A 20456-nucleotide genomic window follows, 5' to 3' on the forward strand; every position below is an offset into this window, starting at 1 on the left:
GAGTCAATAGACTATGAGCGGTGGCAATATTCTGCTGTTGTAGGACAATATTCTGCTGTTGCGAAACCTTCAGATGGCTACCTCCGGAAAAATGTGTGGTCGTTTTGCCCACAGGGATTCTACTATTGCTAATTCAAGTTGTCCTATGATCTGGAAGCATGGAATGACAGAATGATATACCTATCCAGAATTGTAATTTATTTTATACTGATGAAGACCATAGTGAGTCAAAACGGCCACACATTACTCCAGAGGTAGCCGTCTGAAGGTTTCGCACCATGTTTCTTTTGTTGAAAACAGTCAACATTTGAAGGATATTGCCAATAATGGAATGTTATTTTATCCACAAGAGCTACAAATAATCATTACCATAGCTCCTAGATTGGATTGTCCTACAACTACAGAATATTGCCACCGCTCATAGTCTATTGACTCCATCCTCATCATTAGGACTACAAGTTACCACTGCTGTTGTTTTGAAGACTTTGTTTTCATCATTGGGACTATCAATCACCAGTAAATAGCATTAATTTCTACAGCTGGCTTAGTGTTGTTAATGTATTTAGGAATTGTTCATCACTGTTGTTCTTTATTAACTGTTATACACATACAAATATACATTTTGCAAGAAAATTTTGTATCTTTATTATAATTACAGTATTTGGTATTGAAGATTCAAAATTTACCTTAGTGGTTCTCCCCCTGCTTTGTTAGATACCATAGGTCTCGCATCTGATGGGCATGGTTTCCTGTGCTGCGGATCACTGGATCAGGAGTCCAATGGGGACCCAGGGGTGCTGAGGGAGTAGCAATGTCGCCAATGCGGGGGCAAAAGCGATTCAGCGTTCTCCGGTGACAAGGGGTGGAGATGCACATATGTGCATAACCAGCACCCGATGTGGTGAACACATGTTCTGTCGGTTACCCCTCTGTCATCCCAAAGCCTGGACATGACCAAGCAATTCTGTTCATTGACCAACACGGGTTGGTGGATGACAGATCTAGACCTTATGTTTTCAGGCCAACCCTCTCACTCACTTGCTGTTTTCAATAAAGTTGTGGCCTTTTTCTGCCAATTGGGTGTCCGTTGTTGTCTGTACCTCTTGCCCCCCCCTTTTTTCACAACAACCTATCCCCCAAATAATAAGTTCAGCATACTGGGTAGCTCCTTTCCATGTCAGTGAGACCTTTGGTGCCTCACTGACATGGAAACCATAAACCAATTTGGTGCCTCACTGACATGGGAACCATGAACCACCACCACTGCCATTAGTGAGAACTGTCAAGTGTAGAAGACTAATATTGCCAGGAATAAATGTGTGTATTTGTGCCACTAACCAAAGTTCTCTGGGAGTTTTCCAGATTTAAAAAAAGCAGATAAAATACAACTAAGACTCTGTGAGGTGTGCATTCTATAAATGGGGTAACACCACTGAAAAGACTCCCTTCTCTTGTAGCCTCCCACTTTGCATAATTTGATCAGGGCAGCCCAAGGATTCTCTTAGATGAAGAGAAGTTTTAGCATGGTGAAAAATGAACTTAGATAACTTAGGCTTCATTCCTTTACCCACTTACGTGTAAGTAACTACAATTTAATGGTACTTAATTCTGAGAAATGCAATCTACGATCACAGTTTTTTGTGGGTTTTTAGAGCTATCTAGGATCACTTGGTTATGCCTGCTCCGAATGCCGCAATAAGAGTAAAATCCAGTCATATGATTTGATTATAAAAATAGCATTACTTCAGCAGGGAAAGCAAATATTAGAATTTACATTTCTCTGTAGAATTAGTATTACTACAAGTACTGAGGCAATCATGTATTAAAAATCACAAAGAAGGTTATGTGCTGAAACCAGCTATCAGGTTGTTATCATTATAGTTCAGTAAGGATGAAATGTTTCAGTATGTTCCCAGTTTTGCTCCCAGATGACATTGCCTGGCTTGACCATACTTACAGTCTAGCAAATAAATAATAAGGCTTGCTGGTGAAATGTTTTGAAGGCATATCTGTGAACCTTTATTTGGTTCCAACTATTGAAATCAGGACACAACTTTTTAATTGGCTTTGGATAGCTGTTTTGACTGACAGTTGATATTGTCATTTCAAGAGAAGGCTCATTATTGCTTACCTTCCCAGTCACCTGTTTTCCAGGTGGTCTAGAAAGACTGAGTCTGAGTTGCTGTACAGTAGACTAACTCATTTCTCACTTCACACTGAGTAATGTCCAGAAACTATTTTTGGCCTACATGAAATACAATTTCATGTGGAACAAAAAATAAATAAAAATAAAAATGGATGAATCTTTTTCATCAAAAAGTTATTGCAAAGTATGTATGAATAACAAAATACATCTGTAACAAAAAAGAGGATGTGTAATGATATCTAGATACCTGAACTTTGGCATGAATATAGTTGGGTTACTTGGTTTTTAAAACATATTGTCGTAATTAATTTATATGTGTCTATTTGAAGCATGAGTACCAACTTCAATCAGCAGGTGACAGACCTCTCAAACTAGTCCATAATTTTGCAGTCAATATGGAGAGAAGTAGTCCAATGGTCAAGATTTATTAAGCTGCTCCTCTAGAACAGAGCATCCATCACTTCCTCATGGGCATGCAGTAGGCAGACCTCTTTCTTATCAGGCTATAAGTGTTTACCATGTCAACATAAGTGTAAGCAGCTGTATGTGTTCTCAGACAAGGCATACACAATGTCTTCAACTCTGACAGCTGCAAAGGCTTCCAGTCTGTGTCAAACTGGTATTTCTGCTGAATCTAAAAATAACAACAGCCAACCTCTACAAATATAATTATTTCTGCTCCACATACAAAGATACTAGAATTTTGGGCATATAATTTCTGTGTTTGCTTCCAAATAAAACATAAGGTTTTGAGCAGATCTCTGTTAATAAACAATAGGTACAGGGCTATATTCAGAATGACAGAATATAGACAAAAGTTAAGCTCTAGCCAAATCAGAATCGGTGTTGCTGTATGGTTGGATTTAACAATAGAAAAAAAAAATCATGTTTCCACCTATGTTTAGTGGTCTCCCATCCAAGGTGACCCTGCTTGGCTTCCAAGATCTTACAGCATCTGGTACCTTTAAGGTATTTAGGTCCAAAGCAGAGACATAGGAGGTGAAAATCAACCCTTTCTTCATGTACCTTGGATCTGGGCAAGACTCTTTCAATCCATCTGCCAATTCTCATGAGTTTTAGTGGAGGATTTCCTTCCAAAGCAGTTTCAGAAATTGAATTAAGTTTTCAGATTTCATACTAGCTGGTACTTGTTGCATTTTTAAAAATTGTGTACATAAAGATAGATCTACCATCATGTCTATTTGGGGCCACAGATACAGTGATTTATAACACCAAGAACTGAAAGAATATTTTAAAATATTCATTTCTAGGGCCATATCCACATGGAGCAGCCTGTAATATTCTGGCCTGAAAGCTGCCCTGATTTCCCCCTTTTACTGGATAATCTGGAATGAGGCCAGGTAGCTGTTCACACATGTGTCCCACTGTGTTGCCTATCACTTGCACTGCCAGTGCAAGCCACTCCCTCTGAGGCTGAAAAGGAGATGCCCAGCTTCAGTCACATGGCTGGGCACCTCATTCTAACCTCAGAGGGACTGCTTGTGATATTGTGTTTATATTGGAAGATCCAAGTACAGGAATAAAATCTTTAGTTAAACTATTGATGGAATTTGAGGAGGTAGCGGGGTTAAAAGTGAACAAAGAAAAAATGGTGATACTAACTAAAAATATATCAGGTATTTAAGATCGGAAATTAGAAATAGAAAGTAGTTTCGGTATAGAAAAGAAAGTAAACTATTTAGGTATAACCTTAACAAACAAAAATACAGATTTGTATCATAACAATTATGAAAAAGTGTGGAGAAAGATAAAAAAGGATTTTAAAAAATGGGATAATCTACAACTATCCCTGCTCGGAAAAATCTCGGTAATACAAATGAGCATATTACCTAAAATCATGTTTTTGTTTCAAACAATCCCAGTATTACACTCTCTAAAACCACTAAAGACCTGGCAATCTGATATATTAAAATTCATTTGGAATAGGAAAAAGGCCAGAATTAACCAGAAGATTTTGTGTGACTGTAAGAGCAGGGGTGGCTTTGGCCTTCCCAATTTGAAACTTTATTATTTTGCTTCTCTTATTAAATTGGCTTTCTGAATGGGTTGTGTTAAAAAAATGTAAGATTATTGACTCTTGAAGGGGGAGATATGAGATATGGTTGGCATGGATATGTTTTTTACAGGAAAGATAAGATACAGAGAGAATTTAAGAACCATATTGTGAAGAAAGCCTTACTTTTTGTGTGGGACAAATTAAAAGGTAGATTATGTAGATCTCTCCCTCAATGGTGTTCACCCCATGAAGCCTTTTTTTTTTTTTTAGCAAAGAAGGTATTTCAAAATCAAAGTGGTTATGTTATTCAGATCTATTAAAAGATGTAACAGAAAGTGAAAGAACAATGAAATCACAGGCAGAACTCAAAGAAGCCGGAATAACATGTCACTGGTATCTATATAGGCAGTTATATGAAAGATGGAAAATAGATAAGAAGCTAATAGGGATAGAAAGCCAAAAGACACAATGGGAAGAGATCAAATTGAAAGGGAACAAGAAATTCATTTCTAAGTATTACGAGATGCTATTGGAGTGGGAGACAGAGAAGGAAGTAACCAGACATTCCATGATAAAGTGTAGGCCACAGTCTGAACTACGAGGAATGGGAGAAATTATGGTCCAAAAAATTGAAATATATAACTTCACAGGAACTGAAAGAAAATGTTTACAAAATGATATACAGGTGGCATTTATCTCCAAAAAAGCTATCTTATATGTATAAAAATATAAACCCCACTTGTTGGAAATGTCGTAATAAGATTGGATCCTACTTTCACATATGGTGGACACGTAAAATAGCTAAACAATATTGGATTAATATATATAAATGTCTAATGATAGATCTGAAAATTTAAATACCATTCCTACTGGAAACTTTCTTGTTAGGAATGTTTGATAGTAAATTAGAAAAGCAGAAAGGGAAGTTTCTTTTTTATGCCTTAACTTGTGCGAGAAAATCCTTTGCAAAAACTTGGAAAAATTCAAAGGCTCTACAGATCAGTGGTTATTTAAACTTTATGAGATGGCAGAAATGGACAGATTAACATGCTGGATGAAGGACAAGACAGAAAACAACATACAGCGAGACTGGGATGAATTTTATGATCTCTTGAAGACAAGATGGAAAAACAGCCTGCTAAAGAATGATGGAACGTTAAAATCTTAAATACATTTGTAGATTATTCTAGATAAATCTATGTATAGATATTGGTTTGGAGGGAAATGATTGTTTTACTCAGTTGGAAAAATTCAGTAAATATAAAAGATTGTGGAAACTGTACAGACAGCAGAAAATAAGGGAAGAATATAACACCAAAAGAGGTATACTTAATATGACAGAATTATGTCAGACCAAGAGTTAAATAATAGTAAGAGGAAACACCTCTTTCTATTATTTTTATCCTATTATATTATCATTTGATCTGTAAAAAGTTAATTTAAAGAGTGAAGGAAACTGTAATGATAATTTGTCATCAAAGATAAAACAAATTAGATATTAAGATATAAGCAAGTCTCAAGTAGCTGGAAGTATAAGTTAAATTCATATATGTTTTAGTATATCCATATAAAAAGCAATTGTATGTGTTATGTAATGTAAAGGTATATATGGCTCAATATAACGCAAATCAAGTACTATATATATATATATATATATATATATATATATATATATGTTGTGGATTCTATAAATAAATAATAATTTTAAAAAAAAGAGGGACTGCTTTGAGCCAGCAGTGTCACAGGATGCATCTGTGAAAAGCCACCCAGCATCGTTTCAGGGAGCTCTGGAAAATCCAGATCAAAAGGTGAGTTTTTAAAATTTATTTTAAGTGTGGTATAAATGTGAGTTCAGTCCTCAATTGAATGTATGTCATCAGGATAGTTTGGACCAGAACTGGGGATTGGGCCCTGTGTAATGTGGATAAGGGAAGGATATGTTATTTGGCCTGTGCAGCCTAGGTTGAAAAACAGATTTTGTGACAATGAGAAAAGCCCATCAAGAAGAACAGCACAATTTTAGACATTTTTTTCTGGGTATTTGAACATCTTTAGTGTTGTACAAGAATTATTGTGCAGGAAAAAACATTTTACTACATTTTTCTATATAGAAAACAGGTTTCCTGCACAGAAAATATTATGTCCTGTGCAAAAACAACATATGTTTTTCTCCACACAATAATTTTTCCGTAACACCTGGGGACATCCAAATAAAAGAGGAATGCTGCGTAGAATATTGATACTGCTGCATAGAAATACTGGTAATTGATCCTTTTTGCATGTGATGATGAAATAACCAACTATTTATTCCCCTCTTTAAGAAAAAGAACCTAAACTCAGATGTATCAGATCAAATTGAGAAAAGTAGGTATTCTATTGCCTAGGTTCTGAGGTCTATAAGAAGAAATGATACCTGTATCTTGTGATGGACTGACACTATAGCTGTCACTTTCTTTATCCACAGACCCTGTGGCTCTGGGGGTTGGTAGCCTCCAATCTGTTGTTAAGGTGTGTGCTGATATAGTTGGATGAGGTCTGTTGAGAGTCCATTGGCTGGCATATCTGTTCCGAGCAGTAGGCCCAGCCTTTGCATTCCTTCTTGTTGTAGGGTCTGCAGTTAAAAGAGAGAGATTGCTGAGTGCTTGATAGTCAAGAAAAGAAGACAGGAAAAATGGCTGAAAGGAATTGAAAAAAAAAAAACCTTCAGCGACTGAGTGTTAGTATGAGATCTGATGTCAGATAGGGTAATCTTTCCATTCTCTAATAATATCTATGAGGAATATATTTGTAAGAAATGCTGCATCTTTATTCACTTTCCTTTTATATGTCTTGATTGCCAAGCAGGTGATCCTTTTTGTGTCACATAAATAAAATACTATTTAGAGTCGTTAAAAAAAACACCATACACACTATTATCTAGAAATCAATCATTAAGGGATCATGCTAAAGTCTCAGTTCTTGTAATCCTCATTTACTCATTTTTCAAAGGAATGGGTGGGAGTGAATTTGGTGAAAATAGAATGGCACATAATAGCAGCACTGAAAGAATTTCCTTTAATGCATCTAAGAGGGTATTACTAACAATAGGGAATAATAGTATTAAAAATATTAATCCAAACTTATGAAAAAGTTATTTGATATTCTTCAAAATAGCATGGTTGGTCTTTTATATTTTAAATATAATGAATTTTTAATGGAAAGAGCTAAGGGTAAATTGTCATAGATATAAATATTATTCATGAATCATCCTTTCACATAGACAGATTGACAGATTTTTTTATTTACAAAGCCTTTTTAGATGCAAACTGTCCATATGTTGTTCACTCTGAGATCAGGGTAATAACCAGTACACTTTAAAAAAAAGTCATTCAGCAATAAACATGGCGTGTCATCTTTTCTGTTGAGTAAAGGCAATACTTAGATGAGTAGCTGAGCAAAACAAAATTGACTCCTTAATTTAACAACATGCTGCAGTGTTTTATATTGATTGTACAATGTCTTTTCTAAACCTCTTATAATTGATGCCAAAGTATTAATAAATATTCCAAACAATAACAAAATGAAAAAAAAAAACCCAGAACCCTAGAATGGTATATTTGTTTACTGAACATACTAATTGTATTGTGGGTTTTCTATACTGTATGTAACCAGAGCAAAAAATTGGAGAAATTGTTCATTTACCCAAAAAAGTTATAACACCACAGAATAACAATCAGTATTTTGAACTATAATAGAAATCCCAAATCTCCCACCCCAAGACCAATTTGTACTGAGTGGAAAGGCAATCAGCAGGAATACAAAAATCTAGCCACTTTATTTCATGCAAAACGCAAGATTTTCAGGTGATCCCCTTATAAAAATTCAACACAGTAAGTCAGTGCTAGTTCTTATCCAGTATCAGTGCAACTATATCCTATACCCACATTATCCATGTGGGAAAAGAGCTGAGCAAGGTGAATGGCTTATTCCAGTGAAATGAATTCAAATTTGATTGAATTCAGATAACTCACCAAGTGAGTTATGGATAACATCTCGTTATCAGAATCGGTTTCGTATTTGACATACAGATTCCTCCACAGACATTTTTACTGTGGACTTTAATTTCTTCTGGAATAAAAGATTGGCATGATCTTTATTTGGCTTTGAAGCACACAACAATTTGTCCTTCACACTTACTTGTTCCTGGCCGGGCATCAGAAACATCCACCAGTGGCCCAGTGGCCTGTGAGACAGACTGATAATGTACTGTATGGGTAACAGTCAGTGATTTCTGTTTTGATGTCTCTCCAAAATCAGCATCAGTTAGCAAGACTGTTGATCTGTCATCTGTGGGGGAAGGAAAGATAGAGAAAAATGTCTGTTCTGTTCCTCATTTTTACTGATATCTGATGAAGAATTACAAATATTAATTCCTTATTGTTTTATCTTGGATTACAGCATATGATTTAATGTATTTGCTTTTGATCAGCACTTACTGATCTTTCTCATATGGGTGAATTATTATTATTATTATTATTATTATTATTATTATTATTATTATTTTAAAAACCTAGTTCTTAATAGGGATTTAATCTTGCACATGTGAATTAAAAATTTCATATTTCAAAATACAAGAATGAAAGAAAGAAAAAGGGCAAAGAACAAGGAACAGCACTCTCCCTCTTTTTGGTTTTGAAATACTGCATATACAATTACACGAAGCTATGAAGACTTTAAACAATCTTCAACAACAGGTCATTTATATTAAAAGATGAAATCAATTAATGCTGATGTCTGGAATTTAAATTTTGAATACAGGCAGGCTTCATTTTCTCCCTCCAAAGGGACCATAGCAGGATTTTTTTTACAATGCATTCTTATGCATGTTGTCATAGAGTACAGAGGCCAACTGTATTTTGCAAAAATTGTAAAAATAGATCCACAATGCAACAAAACCAAACCAAAACCACTGAAAACTAAGGGTCTAGTTTGGCTTTACTTTGTGAGAGGGGATGCTTGGAAGTGATCCTATCCACCATCCTGGCCCTTTCCCCATTCCAGGGGTTTACCACAACTTTGAAGATTTTCATACCAGCTCTTACCGTGGGGTAAGCACTGGTAAAAACCTCAGTAAAACATTTAGGAAGTGTGTGTGTGTGAAAGCCTGACACGCTTCCTAAACATCAGGGAATCATCCCCTTGCCTCCAGCATCCCTGAATCATTCGGGGAGCAGTCATTTCCCATTAGCACAAAGTTTCCATTAACGGGAATGGTTGCTCCCCGAATGATTCAGGAATACTGGCAGCGAGGGGATAATTCTCTGAAGTTTAGAAAGTAAGGCTTTCACACAAATGTGCTTCTTAAATGTTTTACTGGCTTTTTATCAGCATTTAACCCATGGTCTGCATGCTGGATGCCCTAACCCCATCCCTAGGGTGCCATTTTGGCACATGCCACTCTGTATGGCATGCACCATCATGATGCCCCTCTGGTGATGCATCCACATGATGCAGCACTGAAGGAGCGTCATAAAGCCGTGCCACTGTGGCTATGGCACCCCTTGGAGGGCACAAAAAGGAGCTGCTTTTTGCAGTTCCTTTTTGGGCTCTCCGGAGACTGGATTGGGGCTGCGGCATGAGGTTGCTGTGGCTCTGATCCAGCTAGTAAAGGGGCAGCTGCATGCTGCCCAACCGTACAGCCCTATACTGCTATAATTCTGTAGTGTGAGTGGACCTACAAACATGTCATAAGGTTACAGTTTGACTCTTCTCTACATTGCCCTTCAACTTCCTACTTTAGTATTATCAGAATCAACTCATTCACCCACTATCAAGTATGATAGGTATTTACCCCAAGAAGAGAAAAACACAACAAAAACATCCAAGATCAGAGGGAAATCTCTTTCCCATCTGACTGTAGCTTTCCCACCATTAAGCTGTGAAACACAAAGTAGCTGAGCAAGAGGCAGAAAATAGGTCTCTCTCAAACCTATAGGGGTTAGTGAGCCACCCACAGATTCAGAGCTTCTATAAACCAACCATTTCAATGCATGGTACAATCAGGGTTTACACAATAAAATTTCCCTGAGAGTGCTGTAATCATTTGTGGATAGTCATTGTAGCATAGAAAACTATGATGAACTCCTGCAATGAAATACTATACGGCTATTAAATAAAGGTCCAGATAGACTGCTATCAGTGGAATTATCAAACAATCCATAACTTGTTTTCCCCTTGATAAAAACTATTAATATGAATATACATAATATTATCAGAGATTTTTTTAACCCATAAGTGGAATGAACAAACATGAGCAAAAACTTAGGAAAAAGCAGTTCCAGCCCAGCTGGGAATAGAACCTCTCTAGGGGGTGAGCCATGTGAAAACTTTCCAAAGGACTAGTTTAATGCTTGTTAGCTCATGCTAGCTTGGTAGAGAAGTACTTAGCAAGGACCCAGTCACACTACACAACTATAGTTCTATAATTCCACTTTAATGGTTATGGTTTTATCTTGTGGAATCCTGGGGGTTGTAGTGTGTGGGGGCACAAATGTTCTCTGAATGAGAATTCTAAATGCCTTTCCCTAAACTGCCATACCAAGATTCCATAGGATGGAACCATGGCAATTAAAGTTGAATAACAGTGCTATAATTATGCAAATTGCAGCAGTTAAAAAGCACTGTCTGCATGACAAACTCTCATAGCTCAAGGTGGAGAAGTCAAGGGGAAACCATTTCTCCACCTACCTTATCAGGGATAAGGTGTGGCAGTTGAGAAGCATATTTTAGAAAAATAGACCTCCACCAAAATGCAGAAATATATTTTCTTATGCACAAAAAATAAAATATTTCTGATACAAAAATGTTTTTTGCACAAAATTACTATGTGTGAATTTTGCACAGAATAAGTTCTGAACTCTGTTTTTAAAGACTTTTTCTGCAGTGGAAATAAAATTATTCAAGCTACTCGTTGCTTCCTTTAAGAATGAATGAGGAATTGCATCCATAGCTATTTTTAAAGGTGCTCTTGCCTTATGTTTACCATCTTAAAAACCAAAGCATTAGGTTCTCTTCTTACTAAGTGTATTGATGCAACCCTTCTGAAATTTCTGGCTTAAGAAGACTTGCCACTTCTCAGCATTTTTGAAATTCTGATCCTATGGGAAAGACACACTGTAATATTCTATCAGCAAGGTCAGTGTTTTACAGATATTAATAGGGTCAATAGGTGGAAGGAAGGAAATAATGGTTTTAGGATTAAGATTCAGTCAGTGATGCAAGGTGCTACTGGTTCCCAGGAAGGCAACCTGCTGGCTTAGGGAAGGTTTAACAGTGTCTGCTGCACACCATATAGTTCAATTCATTCTTTGTTACTTGTGCAGTACAGGATACAGCCATGATGAAGCAGGGAATGTGCAGTTTAGGCAATGTATTAACTGGGCCTAAATTAGTTTCAGTCCACAAGAGAGTGGTGGCATAGCCTAATAGCTGACTGTTGGGTGAAATAAACCACCCCAAATGGTCAGCTTCAAACTGCCCTTGACAAAGCCAGATTGGGGCTGCAGCAACCTCACACTGTTGCTCCAATCCACCTTTATGCCAGCCGAAAAAGGAGTGGCAAACAGCCACTCCTTTTTCCACTGGCAAAAAGCTGGCTTTTCCACCCCACTTGTTTCAGCAGCATGCAGTGTATAAACGCCACACTGCCAGAGTACCCAGAGGCCAGTCGCCATGTAAACGAGTGGGTGGCTTGAAGCTGTCTACTGGTCATCTTGGGGCTGTGCATCATTTGCACACCATGTCTCCAAGCAGGCTGGAAGCTGGCTTTTTATGCCAGTCTGTTCCAGCCCTGTGCCTCTCAGTGGATGAGTGCAGTTCATTGTTACCACAGCATTTCTATATCTTACACACTGGTAGGGAACCTATGGCCCGCCAGATGTTGAACTCCAGCTCTCATCAGCCTAAGCCAACATGGCCAACAATAATTAATGGAAAGAATTATAGTCCAACATCATGTAGAGGGCCACAGCTTCCCTACTTATATTGTCAACTACTCTGACAACTTTCTTTGCAACTTTCTTTTTGATAACCTTTCATTACTTCTCCCCCAACGAAATAAAAAAGAAAGAAATCCAAAATGGTATCATAGTTATCATTTAAGTTAGATGATACAAAATCTTTCCTTTGAATTGTATTGCCACAGTCCTCTGCATACTTCAGAATAAAAGCCTTATTGCACAAGAAAAGAAAGTCAAAATGGAGTGGGAGAGTAGGGGATTTCTCCATGGCTCTCCACATGCCCTTGTAGCACTTCCATTCTCTTCCCTTGAGAGATGGTCATAAAAGCATGACTTTTGTCCAACTTATTTTCCAGTGTAAGAAACAGGCATGCTTTTACAACTATCTCCCCTGAAAAGAGAACAGAAGTGCTACAAAGGAATGAGGAGAGACACAGAAAAAGCTGCTCCTCTCCCGGTCCATTTTGGTTTTCTTTTCTCATATGATAAAGCTCTTTGTCTCACGTTAACAACATGCCTATGAATATAGGAGCCAACATCATGTTGTTAATAGTTTCCAAAACTTCCTTACTAGTCACATGCAAAAGAAAAATATGAAATAGTTGTCACCTTCACTCACAGCTACATCAAAGCATGCCACAACAACAACAACAAAACCATCCAGTTGTTGTACAAAACAACCTAATGAACCTATTGATGACTTACCAATTGTCTCCATTGTGTCCCTCTCTTCAATCAGAAGCTGAGCTCTGGGAATATCTATATGCATTCGCAGTGTCTGCTGTTGCTTGTTAAGTGTGTCAGATGTCCTTGTATTCTTGCTAGGAATGAAAAGACCAAACCAAACAAAAAGCAAGAAACATCTATTAAACCCAAATAATGAAATTATCCAAATGCCACATTTTTTGAAAGAATTTAAGATTACTTTAGCCTCTTATCACTTTTGATAAAGATGCACAAAAAAAAGGTTTTCATGAGTTCTTTCAAGTACATAAGTAGTTTCAATTTAAAGCAGGAGGCAATAGGTTAGAAAAATAGATGAACAGTGACTACAAAGCATCCTCTGACATTCTTTCTGAAGAATACAATCTTATGTAAGCAGTTTATACAACTGCTCTTTTTTCCTATCTTCCATTTATAGAACTAATGATCTCCCTCATCCAACCAGAGGGAAGTAGATATTAGAGCATTGTATTCTTACTCAGCTTTGGTACTGATGGGTAGAGAAATCCTAATTGCAGGATTCAATGTGCTGTAGATAGTTACAGGTTAATATACAAGGTTAAGAATAGTGGTCAAGTTTTGGGGTCCTTGCACATGATGCAACTATAACATTAGGATATCACTTTAAGGAAGCATCATACTATATTCTAGCATTTATAGTGCAACGAGGCAATAGAATGTTCTGGCAGAGAATTCAAAATGTCCCTCCCTTGGCTGCAAATCCCAGGATTCCATAGGATGTTACCATGGCAGTTAAAGGAGAATTTTGTCCTATGATTGTGTAGTGTAAATAGGCCCTGGGTAGAGGCTATCACTTTCTCTGTTGCCCTCAGTGGGCAACAAACACTTTTAGTGAGGCTGAAGGCATGTCACAGGAGGAGATTTCAGAGGTGGACCAAAACAGCTTAATTTTCTCCAAGCAGTCAAATTTCAGTCCCATTAACTTATAGCCTTTATTGTTTTCAATGGATTTAATATAAAAAGCTCAATCAAGTCGAGCAACCTACTGCCCATTAGTGAAATGAGATGATGACTGTACCAGTTCACTCCTCTCCAATTCCATTTAAGATTATATGGTTAAATGTAAATCAACAGAGAACATGGCATTTAAAAGAGGGCTTGTTTATTTAAGCTTTGCTACTCTCCTCCTCACCTCCTGGTGATTGTTCTGCTGTCACTTCAGTTAAACACATGCACATGCATACACACACGTGTGTGTGTGGATGCTTGCACACACACACTCCAATCACCACTCCTGTGTTAACTCTAAGTGACTGATAAAGCATTTTGGAACAAGAAACAATTAGTGCAATATCACTGAAGCTATTATGTTCTCATTTTAAAAATTATGCAGTAGAAGATTACCTTTGGAATTAGCTATCACATGAAGAATGAATATCTCTTTAAAATCTGGCCATAAAATTATAGCAAATCCATACCAGGTACACAGCATGTGGTAAATATACTCAAAGTTTTAATGTTTATTTAGATAAAAAATCAGCATGAACACAATCCAGTGGCATACCTAGTATATTTGACACCTGAGACAGAGCATTTTTAATACCCCCCTATTCTCTTCAAAAGCCATTTCTAGGCCCAGTGGAGCTGCTGCCCAGGTGGGAAGGGAAGAGACTCTCTTCACCACCCCAGCGACCACAGTTACCATATACAGAAGACAGCCCAGTCCTAACAGTGGCCGCTCATGGGGTGGACTACTCCTGCTGCCCTATAGGCTTTCCAGGTCCGGCAGAGCTGCTGGGCAAGCAGGAGAGGGAGGAAGAGGCTCATTTTTCCACCTGGCAAGCTGAGATGCCAGACATAAAAGGCAGCCCTTTTCCACTGGCTGACACCCTCCACTGAGGTATTGCCTGTTGTCATCTGCATCCCCTGGACCCCCTAGTGACACCCCTGACATAAGTGGAGGTGTCCATATGGAAAGGGAAGAGATATTCTGAGATTTTGCCAACATTTATCTTATATAATTGGTCAGATTTTCAAGTTGTGACTTTGATTTCCTTTATCACCATAATGGGCACGGTCAGGCCAGATGTCATGACAAGTGTGCACAGTTCAGATCTCTCCTTGGACTTGGATGAGGAATCCATAATTGATTGTATCTGGATAAGTGTCCACAGGGTGTATCGAAAGCCCAGACCAACCGGTTCTTTCTGAGGCTCCCTCTTTGCCATCTGACATCATCCGGCCTCAGAGGGAGAGAAAAGCTGGCCAACTTAATCAGGTCTGGCTTAAAGTAAGAAGAAAAGCCCTCCACCCAGTCCATATTCCTTGGTCCAGGCCTCACCTTGAAAACTAAGCAGACTCAGCTCTGGTTAGTACTTGGATGGGAGACCGCCAATAAATGTCAGGTGCTGTAGGCTATATTTCAGAGGAAGGAAATGGCCAAACCACCACTGAGTATTCCTTGCCTAAGAAACCCTATGAAATTCATGAGGTCCCTATAAGTCAACAGACAACTTGAAAGTACCCAAAACACATGCGTGCACACACAAGTGCTCCCCCTCCCCGAGTAATGCCAACATTACTTTCTAAAACTGAAAGGTGTAATGGCAACAAATCCTATATATATATATATATATATATATATATATATATATATATATTATTTTATTTTATTTTATTTTATTTTTTTGCAGGCTCTAGGCAAGAGTAATGACATTTGTCTTCTTGAAAAGCCTTGTTTGGCTTTTGATGGACAAGCTAGAATGAAGCAGTTTTGGCTTAAGTGTGATTCTCTAGGATGTTGCTCTGTCTCAGGATGCAACACCAGAAAGTGAGTGCTGACCTGATTCACTTTGGGATTTGGATGAATCAGTGCCTAGAACTACTGTATATATTATGTTTGTACGACTAGATATATCAATACTGTAAATTGCAAAGTAAGTTCATGGCTAAAGTCCAGTTATAAGGGCTCTTCATCTTACCTCATAAGCATTTCAGCCAAACTCTTTGCATCTGGAAAAAAAGTTTTAAACATTAAAATGTCAGCATTACGCAAGAAGCTCATTAGTGCTGTATGTTTCTCCAGTTAAACCAAGTTTTTTTTAACACAGTTGTCTATAGAAGACTATTCTTCCTGACGGTGAAAGACTGAACATGAGAGAACAAACTGAAACTTAATCTCAGTACAACTAAATTATTTTTGCCAGGAAGTTGGTCAAGCCAGGGTTATGTATATACTATACAGTGAATGCGAATTGTATTCATTCTTAAGGCAGGGATTTGTAACTTGGGAGAATGGAGGGTTGGCTCCTTGATCCTTTGTTATTTATCTCGATAGCCATGTGGCATCAGTTATTATGAGTGATAGTTATCATTTTTAGCTACCATACTGGTGTACTGGACCCTTTCCTGGGAGAGTCTAGCTAAGCCATAGTATTTCATGCTTTATCATATCTGAAGGGATGTCATGTTGAGGATGGAAGTCAGATTTAAAGAGAAAGAACCATAAAAACAAAGAGAACTTCCATCCTCAACATGACATCCCTTCAGATATAATAAAGCCTTTAAGTTTCTTATCAACAGGCAAGTAAGAATATCACTCTCCTAGTCACAGTCTTCCCCACTATGGTTGATGCAATGTATTCCTTTGTAATTACACTAGCAATTTCTAAATGTGCATCTATACATACAAATTAGAATGCACAAATATTATGCAAATCTACATCCTCCCCCCCCCACTGCAAGCATCATCATGAATGTCATATTCATCATGGCTTGTTACATAGGTGTTTATCAGACGAGCTCTTAAAGAGGTACTATTCCAGTGTGACTCCTCTAGCTGCCTCCTGTTGCATGCTGGGATTGGCAGTTTTAAGGAGGGGTATTTAGAATTCTCAGGCAGAGAAGTTCAGCTCCTTAAAACTGCCAATCCCAGCATGCAACAGGAGGCTGCTAGAGGAGTCACACTGGAATAGTACCTCTTTAAGAGCATAGTGTGATAAACATCATAGATTCCCATAATCAGACAGAGGGTTCCTACGTCCTTAAATCATTTATGTCCCCGCTAGCCATCATCAGGTGGTTGTGGGCTTTTGTGGAGAAGCTGGACCAGAGAAAGCACTTAACTTCATCAACTTTTAAAATTCTGAGACAGGTCATCATCCCTCCATAAGTTTACATCTTAAAGCAGTGCATCTTGGGCTATATGATATGGGAGACTAGCAGTTTTTATTTTCTAATATGCTGGATACAAGCACCATATTTTTGTCCATTTTTGTCCATTGGAAACAGCTGTTTCTTTTGGTTTTCCCCTGGAAATTCACTGTGGACAGGCAGCTGATGACTTTCAGGCCAGCAAAGTTCACAGACCACAGCATTGTCCTGAAGAACTGAAAATTTTCAGGCAGACAAGCTAGACTGTATCATTCACCCATTTCAATAGTCAGTTTTTCATCTATCTCCTGTACTATGCACTAGTCTTTGTAGTAATGTGAATCACAATTTGGGAAAGTTTACGTTCTGTTCATGCTGTCTGAGGGGAATTCAGACATTTATAGTTCCAAAAAAGTAACTCGTATAGTTTGTAATTGCTGGGTGAAAGGGATCCTGGGGAGATAACTTGTTTGCCCTGTCGTTTGCCTTCCCAGGAAGGGAAGAAACATTTGGCTCATATGCAAGAGAGATTTTCCCAAAACAGCCCTGATATTTCATGGGAGGGGGCAGGATCTGGTTTCTCAAGTTGGGAATGTATAGCATCTAGAGTAGGGTAGACAAAGTATGGCTTATGGACTGCATGCAGCACGAGGTCTGTTTTTCTTGGCTCATTTTTTAAAAAAAATATTTTTGCCCTCTTGAGCAATTTTGGGATATCTCTCCCCCCCCACACACACACCATTTTAGGTCCAGGAGTGAGCTTTCTGTAAAAAAGGAGGTGACTTCCAGATCACTTCCTTTTTTTAAAAAGGCCTCCCTCAGGGCTAACATAGCTTTTGGGAGCAATCACATGGCACATTTTCTCCCAAACCCCTGCATTTGGGAGCATTTAGCAGCTTTTTAATATACAAGTACAGTGGGAATGCGGTGAGCTCAACCTTGATCTAGAACACTTTTCTAACTCTTTTATTTTATGTTTTCAAAGATGCTATTTCCCTTATGGCTTACTAGATAGAATCATAGAATCGTAGAGTTGGAAGAGACCGCAAGGGCCATCTAGTCCAACCCCCTGCCATGCAGGAAATCCAAAGCAAAGCATCCCCGACAGATGGCCATCTAGCCTCTGCTTAAAGACCTCCAAGGAAGGAGACTCCACTACACTCTGAGGGAGTTTGTTCCACTGTCAAACAGCCCTTACTCTCAGGAAGTTCCTCCTGATGTTGAGGTGGAATCTCCTTTCCTGGAGCTTGCATCCATTGCTCTGGGTCCTAGTCTCTGGAGCAGTAGAAAACAAGCTTGCTCCTTCATCAATATGACATCCCTTCAAATATTTAAACAGGGCTATCATATCACCTCTTAAGCTTCTCTTCTCCAGGCTAAACATCCCTAAGTCGTTCCTCATAGGACATGGCGTCCAGACTCTTCACCATTTTAGTCGCCCTCCTTTGGACACACTCCAGTTTCTCGATGTCCTTTTTGAATTGTGGTGCCCAGAACTGGACACAATATTCCAGGTGGGGCCTGACCAAGGCAGAATTGTGTGGCACTATTACTTCCCTTGATCTAGATACTATACTTCTGTTGATGCAGCCTAAAATCGCATTGGCCTTGTTAGCTGCCGCATCGCACTGTTGACTCATGTTCAACTTATGGTCTACTTGGACTCCTAGATCCCTTGCATACGTAGTTTCATTCAGCCAGGTGTCCCCCATCCTATATCTGTGCATTTCATTTTTCCACCCTAAGTGCAGTACCTTACATTTCTCTGTGTTGAATTTCATTTTGTTAGCTTTGGCCCAGTTTTCTAGTCGGTTCAGGTCATTTTGAATCTTGATCCTGGCCTCTGGGTTATTAGCTACTCCTAATTTGGTGTCATCTGCAGATTTGATAAGTATGCCCCCAATTTTGTCCTCCAAGTCATTGATAAAGATGTTGAATAGCACTGGGCCCAGGACAGAGCCCTGTGGGACACCACTGGTCACTTCTCTCCAGGATGAAAAGGAGCCATTGTTGAGCACCCTTTGCGTTCGGTCGGTCAACCAGTTACAAATCCATGTAACAGTTGCCTTGTCTATCCGACATTTTACAAGCTTGTTTGCAAGAATATCATGGGGAACTTTGTCAAAGGCCTTACTGAAATCAAGATATACTATATCCACAGCATTCCCTTCATCTAACAAGCTGGTAATTTTATCAAAAAAAGATATCAGGTTTGTCTGGCATGACTTCTTCCTCTGAAACCCATGTTGACTTTTTGTGATTATGGCATTGCTTTCTAGATGTTCACAGACTCTCTGTTTAATGATCTGCTCTAGAATCTTTCCTGGTATAGATGTCAGACTAACTGGACGATAATTGTTTGGATCCTCTTTTTCCCCCTTTCTGAAGATGGGGACAACATTTGTCCTCCTCCAGTCTGCTGGGACTTCTCCTGTTCTCCAGGAGTTTTCAAAGATTATTGCCAATGGCTCCGAACCAGTTCCAGGAGTTCCCTGGCTGGGCTGCCTGATAGATAGTTGGAATGTGTGGGTCATGCTAATATGGCCATTTTGATAGGCCTATATTCTCCACCAACTAAGCTATTTTCAACACTGCTTTTGGGATATGAGAAATTAAACACAAGCATGCCACAGTCAGTTTATACCTTTGGGAATTGTAATGCACATTCAAATTCCTAATCCCGTTTCCTTTGCATTGGAATTGTAAAACTGCAAATGACTACCCTCACTTTTATGACATTGACTCTTGTCTCTAGCTAACACTGAGGGTTTTCTCTGTTTAAGTAGAAATAATACTAGTAGCCAAATAATACTTGAAGACCAGTTGTGGCAGCTATTTTTTTTGCACATAATTTATCTTCTCCAGCCATCAGGAAGATCAATACACTGAAAAATTATTAGACATGACATATTTAGACCATGGAAGAAAGACATTAGCACAACTAAGAGTTTAGACTTGCGGGGATATTAAATTTGACTATAAAATAAACATCTCACACAATATATGACTGAACATCAGTACAGTTAGTAAGTGAAAAATAGGAATCCCAGCCATTCTGCTCACTTTTGCTTGTTAAGGTCTTGCCAGATACAATTCTGAATCTTTTTCAGATATGCCTCCTTGAGAAATCAGTAGCAACCCAGAGACTTTCAACTGAGATTTGCTACCGTCAAAAACATCATTTGCTTGGTTGAACTGCATTTAGGAGCAAAGAAAGCACAGTTGCTGCAGCAGAACTAAGTTGCCCTTCCACCCACAAATAGAGAAAGACCCTGATTGTCACAACAATCTGTCTTGTGGCAGTCAGCCTCTTTGTACTGCTCCTCAGAAAATACTGCTACAAAGACCTAGCAGGAGGCAAGATGAAGGTAAAACTAAAATAACACTCACCATACTAGGTTCTTCAAGATATAATAATAATAATAATAATAATAATAATAATAATAATAATAATAATAAT

At 38.4% G+C, this 20456-nt stretch overlaps 2 protein-coding genes across 2 annotated transcripts in view; both read right to left on the reverse strand.

Annotated features, from left to right (window-relative positions):
* HMGN1 (high mobility group nucleosome binding domain 1) overlaps positions 1-20456 on the reverse strand; it is a 1114480-nt gene that overhangs the window by 476696 nt on the left and 617328 nt on the right. The gene's annotated exons all lie outside the window — the stretch shown is intronic.
* DSCAM (DS cell adhesion molecule) overlaps positions 1-20456 on the reverse strand; it is a 494765-nt gene that overhangs the window by 30073 nt on the left and 444236 nt on the right. The window contains exons 27-30 of the mRNA XM_042456815.1: positions 15826-15856; positions 12866-12981; positions 8340-8489; positions 6577-6774 (exon numbers count right to left, since the gene is read on the reverse strand). Coding sequence (XP_042312749.1) covers positions 6577-6774; positions 8340-8489; positions 12866-12981; positions 15826-15856 — 495 coding nt within the window. The remainder of the gene's footprint in view (positions 1-6576; positions 6775-8339; positions 8490-12865; positions 12982-15825; positions 15857-20456) is intronic.

The sequence above is a fragment of the Sceloporus undulatus genome, chromosome 3, assembly GCF_019175285.1.
Source record: "Sceloporus undulatus isolate JIND9_A2432 ecotype Alabama chromosome 3, SceUnd_v1.1, whole genome shotgun sequence".
Lineage (NCBI taxonomy): Eukaryota > Metazoa > Chordata > Lepidosauria > Squamata > Phrynosomatidae > Sceloporus > Sceloporus undulatus.